Source organism: Humulus lupulus, chromosome 9, assembly GCF_963169125.1.
Source record: "Humulus lupulus chromosome 9, drHumLupu1.1, whole genome shotgun sequence".
Lineage (NCBI taxonomy): Eukaryota > Viridiplantae > Streptophyta > Magnoliopsida > Rosales > Cannabaceae > Humulus > Humulus lupulus.
The window spans coordinates 120,256,852-120,262,667 of record NC_084801.1 but is presented as its reverse complement, the minus strand read 5'-3'; the positions used below and the strand labels follow the sequence as shown (position 1 = coordinate 120,262,667).

Below are 5,816 nucleotides of genomic sequence, written 5' to 3'. Positions count from 1 at the left end.
TTGTTTATGAATAAATGATAACATTTAGGTATACATATTTACACTTTTACAATATAAACTTTCTAAGGTTTGTAAGAAACTCCATTACCATTTTTTTTAATTAAAATTTATAATACGTGTGTTCTTATACTATCTTTATATTTTGGCTACCCATAAAAATGTACATAAAAGTGCAAGTTTACATTTTTTTTTTGCCGGATATCTATAATTGAGAAAAAAATGCCTGCTGCTGCCTTGAAATAAAAAAGAAAAAAAATTAAAATAAAACATCATTCAGTGTTCATGACACAAATAAACTACATCAGTACAATAATAAGTGGTATAAACAAAAAAGAAGGTGATAACTTCTATTTATATTTCCTAAGGTCTCGAAATTATTCAAAAATAAATAAAAAACTTAAAACAAATATAATTTTTTTTAAAAAAAAACAAATAAAACTTGTACTATAACTAAACAATACCTCAATTGAAACATTTTTTTTTTTTGGTGGGGGGCTTGAGATACTTGGCTGTAATATTTCTACAAAGAAAGGTTGTGATAATTAGGAGAGTTGAACCACACAACAGTGGCTGCAAAGTACTTTCTCTCCATCCTCTTCTATTGGCTCAAAGCTCATCCATCCATTGCTTGTTGCCGACGTGTCAAATTTGTGGACAGTCAATTTTGTTCGCAGTGAATCGCCATCGTCCCTTCGGTAACCTGCTAGAAAGTACAAAGAGGTTCCAATGGGTGCAATTGTGAGATATAGTTGTTGGACCATGGCACTTTTGGTCATCTCACTCTCATAGTTTGAACAATTAGTAGGTATTATTGGGGAATTATGAGTCATTAGCCTAGACCCTTCCACTTCATTCCAAATATTTTCTTCCAAATCATATGCCTCTATGTGACCTTTCCACACCTTTAAACAATCCCCAGAGCTTAGTAGTCTCCCATTAACAACAACAATTTGATTAGGTGGAACATCTAATTGCCACATCCCCTTCATTAGGTCCCACTCACGCGTTTGCGTGTCATATACCTCAGCCGAGCTTCGTTCTGCCATAAAATTATGTGGTTTTAGGTCAGAGTTGATTTTTAAAGCGAACCCTCCTACCACATGGATTTTTCCCATCCACGTCACCGCGACACATTTATACCTCAAAGTGCTCATGTCAGGCAAATGAATCCACTTGTTGAGATTAGGATCATAAACTTCAGCAGACGAGACCCCTACTGCACTATTCAGTGTGGACTTTCCCCCTGCCACGTAGATCTTACTTTCACAAACAGTGTAGGCGAAGTCATACCTTGGAGTGGCTAGTGAGGCACACTTAGACCATTGATTCGCACACACATTGTAACGTAACACCGATGATGATACATTATCATCTTCTTCGCCATGTGAATTAGATTCATTTTCTGATGTAGAAGCTTTCTTTTGATGAAATATTTTGCCACCAATTACGTAAATTGAGTCACCAAGTGAGACCATTGCAAAATCTTTTAGGCCATGGTTCTCAATTAGGCACGGAATTAACGTGACAAAGCTCCATGAATTATTAGCAATGTCATAGCAATATATCATAATATCAGACATGTTCACATCTGGTTTTGGCTCTCTAAACCGAAAGGCTAAGTAAACCCGAGTTTCACCGAACGAGGAGTTCTCCGATGTTGGTGGGGGGGTCGAGGAGCGTGGCGGGGAAGGGAGCGATCCCATTGGAGTGTCTAGGGAGTTTTTGGTGGCTAAAAGTGTTGGTGGTTCTTTCTATGGCTTAGTACATTTGACAATCCGGAAATGTAATAATAAGATTATTGAAGTATTTATAGGGGGTGAGTAGCGGAGGATACAAAGTAATGTTTAGTGGTTTTTGTGGGATCATAAAAACTTGGGGTTAATACCAAAGATTTTTACCTTGTGATGATTTATATTCAAATGAGATATTATAAGAATGGTTTATTTTGGTTGATAATTGCTTCTTTTCTTGTCCATTTCGTAAAAAGAGAATTTATACGATGACATCGAGACCCTATAAGAGTAAGATACAATCAAATTTGAACTTGTTGGAAGGATATTCAATTTTGATTCTTTAACTTTTTTGGTGTTAGCATCGATTTAAGTGAATAAAATGATATAATAATCTCTTAAAAACAAAAGTTAGCGACGGAAAGAGATAAATTTTTAGTTGGGGGTTATTTGTGTTAATTGTTTTTGGTTAAAGGACTACTTGTTAATTTTATAAATTTAAGTGTCAAAGTTTTTAAAATATGTATGTAATTTTTTAGAATTTTTAAGTAAAAAATAAAAAAATAATTTTTCGAATTATTTGTTTAAATTCAAAAAATTGTATCATTTTGAACCTAAGCCGATGAGTATATAATATATTGTATAGAAGTGTTAATCATATATATATATATATATTTTCTACGTAGGTAATGAAAATTCTTAATTTTAATAGTTCTTTATTTTTTTTATGATAACTTTAACATAATATTTTTATATTTAATAGAATATTTTTATATTTAACGGTAGTTTGTAAACACTTAAACTTAAATCAAATAAAATAAATAATTAAAAAAAAACTAAATAGGATATTTTTGAGATATTTTATAATAATAGTTATTTAAAAATAACAAATAATTAAATTTAAAATCTACATATAATATTTAATATTACATTAAACGTATAATATATAATCATTTGTTGTCACTCCCAAATTCAAAAACTAGAACAAACACAAACTTAAACAAAAATAAATAAATTATTTAATTAAAATAGGATATTTATTTGAAATTTATATGACATTAATATAAATTTAATAAAAATAATTAATAAATTCTATAAATAAAATTAAGCAAACTTGCATATTGCATGTTGCTTGTATTTAGTATATATATATATATATATATATGAGTTTTTTTCAGTTACAGTCTCTATTATTTACACTTTGTAACACTTAGGTCCAAAAAGTTGATTTTGTATCAGTTAGGTCCCCAATCTTTGCAAATCATATCATTTAGATCCCTAAATGATATTTTATTTCTTTTTTCTTTCAACATACATAAATAAAACATAAAAAATGGTGAATTAATCTTAAAAAAAAATTGGACCACTTAATTTATAACAATACCAAACATGACATTGAAAAAAATATATATTTTCATGACATTTTAAAAATATTTAATGGTTTTATAATTTAAATTAGTTTTTCATAAAAAAAAATTCTTACCGATAAATTTTTTAATATTAATAACTGAACTATCTCGAGATTATCAAGATTTATAATGTACATATTTATTTTTTATTTTACAATTTTTTTCTATAATGCAACTTAAAACTAATCATATATATGCGCATAAATAACTTTATATACACTTTTATTAAGTTTTAAAAAGAATGTATGAAAAAAAGCATAAAACATAATAAAAATTGACAATATCAAGATAATCGAGATAACATAATTATTAATATTAATTATAAAACAACGATGTAGGTAAGAATATTTTTTTTAATAAAACATTAATTTAATTTATAAAAAATATTAAATATTTTTAAAAATGCCATGAAAATATATTTTTTCTCATGTCATGTTTTTTATTGTCATAAATTAAATGTACAAACATTTTAAGAATGATTCACTATTTATTTTATATTTTTTTATGTATTTTCAAAGAAAAAATAAACAAAAATAGCATTTAGGGACCTAAATGATACAATTTGAAAAGATTGGGGACCTAACTGATACAAAATTAACTTTTGGGACCTAAGTGTTACAAAGTGTAAAGAATGGGGACCGCAGTTGAAAATAACCCTATATATACACATTTATAATCACATAATAATAATATGTTATATTATTTATATGATATGATATTTAGATTAAATAATGTGACAATAAGTGTTACTTATTGTAACATATAAAATGCGAGTTACAATTAATTGGATAATGTGAATATTTAAATATGTAACATATTTGGAGTTACAAATTCAGTTACAAGTTTGTAATTTGCAATATTAGTCAATAATGTGTAGATTTGATGTTACACATTTTGATTTGAATTGATCAAATCCATAAGTGATATGGCCCTTGGAGACATGATTTTAACCCCCATAGTGTATTTGGAGGCTACAAAGTCATGTGGAAAGAGTATAGAGTCGTTTGGAAAATTGTAAAATGGAGTTTTGCTGAAATTGGGAAGTGGCTGCGACAAGGAATAGCTCTGGCTGCGGCTAGAGAAGCTAGCCGCCAAACCCAATTTCTTTTTTCTTTCTTGAACAATTCTAACAACTCATGTAACTCCCAAAACTTATTTTTAATTTCATAAACATCCAATTAAACATTGGTAATAGCCATGGGGTTGCTGGAATTTGAAATTCAAAGGGTGTCTCAAAACTATGTAAATAGGAGCATATTGCTCACTTGTAAGACATATCATTTTCTATCCACTAGAGCACTTGGTTAGAAAATCACTTAGAATTTTGTTTATTCCAGATAGATATTTCCATATTGTGAGAATCCCTTAGTGCTTGAGATAGGGGGAAATAATTTTTTTGGACAAAGGTTGTAAACATTGTTCAAGTTGGTGATCCCCGATGTTGTTCACTTTGGTTGTGTGAGTGAAAGGGCTTTGTTTATTGTTCTTGTTATTTCTTATTTCTACTATAGCTCTTTACCAACTTTTCTTTATTTTATATTTACATACTTTCTTGTATCTTTTGCTTTGAGAGTTGTAATCTCTTCTACATCTTTCTTCTACCACTTCTAGTTTATTTGTACTTATTGTCTAGAGTTGTATTTTTTTATTATTCTCTTCATCTACATATTTCTACATTTACTTGTATTTTTGTTATTGAGTTGTAATATTATTTAATCAATCATCTTGTCTTTGTATTATTTTTCTTAGAGTTGTAAGAGTCTTACTATTTTCCATTGAGGCAATATAATTATCTTTAACATTCAAAAGCTTAACCCTTGTTTTTTTCAATGGAAGATGAGACCATCAAGATCATGATCTTCAAATAATTGTTAACAAATTGAAAGTTTTGAAGACTGAGCTTCCAGATGTAACGCCCTGGATAGGCAAGACCGTTACATTGTGTGTTTTGAATAGTGATAGACTCTCTAAACGAGTGTCTTGGCCATAAACGTGATTAACGGTTTAGGGTAAAAAAATTTGGTCAAAAGGAATAGCCATTTTATTAAAATGTTTACGTTCACACATGGGATCCCAAAATAATGTTTAAAAGGCTAATTACACTTCAAAAGGTACAACTACCTGACCTAAGCTGCAAAATAGGGTTTGACCCTAGTTCTTCTGAGAAACTCCAGCTGTGGTGGTCAAACAATGTACATGTTGCCACCGAAGCTCTCCAACTTCCCTTTCCCCTTACATGCACCACATAGCACCCGTGAGCTAAGACTCAGCAAGAAAACTTAAACATACTCATAAGCAGTTAATAACATATCATAGAATCACAATAAGCATGCCTAGCAGTAATAACCCTACTCATGCATGCATTCTATTCAGATAAGTGACTACAGTGTTACACTGGGGCCCATCGCCCTAGATACGTGACCAAAGAGTCACCTCGGGGCCATTGCCCTAAATAAATGACTAATAAATCATACTGGGGCCTGTTGCCCTAGGATATGGGACTATAGAGTCACCCCGTGGCCCACTGCTCTATATAACCAGCCTTAGAGGTGGCCCAACATACTTGGCGCTTTAATTTTCCAACGAACATAGGGCCGGTCATGCGTATATCACGCTCCTGATTAGGCCTAACCATATCGACCAGTGCTCAGCGCACTATTGTCACCCTTGACTTATA

The 5,816-nt window shown here is 30.5% G+C and overlaps 1 protein-coding gene across 1 annotated transcript; it reads right to left on the bottom strand.

Moving 5' to 3' along the window:
* Nucleotides 1–208: 208 nt before the first annotated feature.
* Nucleotides 209–1,918, bottom strand: LOC133801115 (uncharacterized). The gene has a single exon (XM_062239262.1). It carries the CDS (start codon nucleotides 1,701–1,703, stop codon nucleotides 543–545), a length of 1,161 nt encoding a protein of 386 aa, XP_062095246.1. The 5' UTR covers nucleotides 1,704–1,918; the 3' UTR covers nucleotides 209–542.
* Between the last annotated feature and the right edge of the window lie 3,898 nt (nucleotides 1,919–5,816).

What these genes read in the sequence shown, in the direction of transcription:
- LOC133801115 (XM_062239262.1), bottom strand. Translation starts at nt 1,703, where the DNA reads ATGGGATCGCTCCCTTCCCCGCCACGCTCCTCGACCCCCCCACCAACA.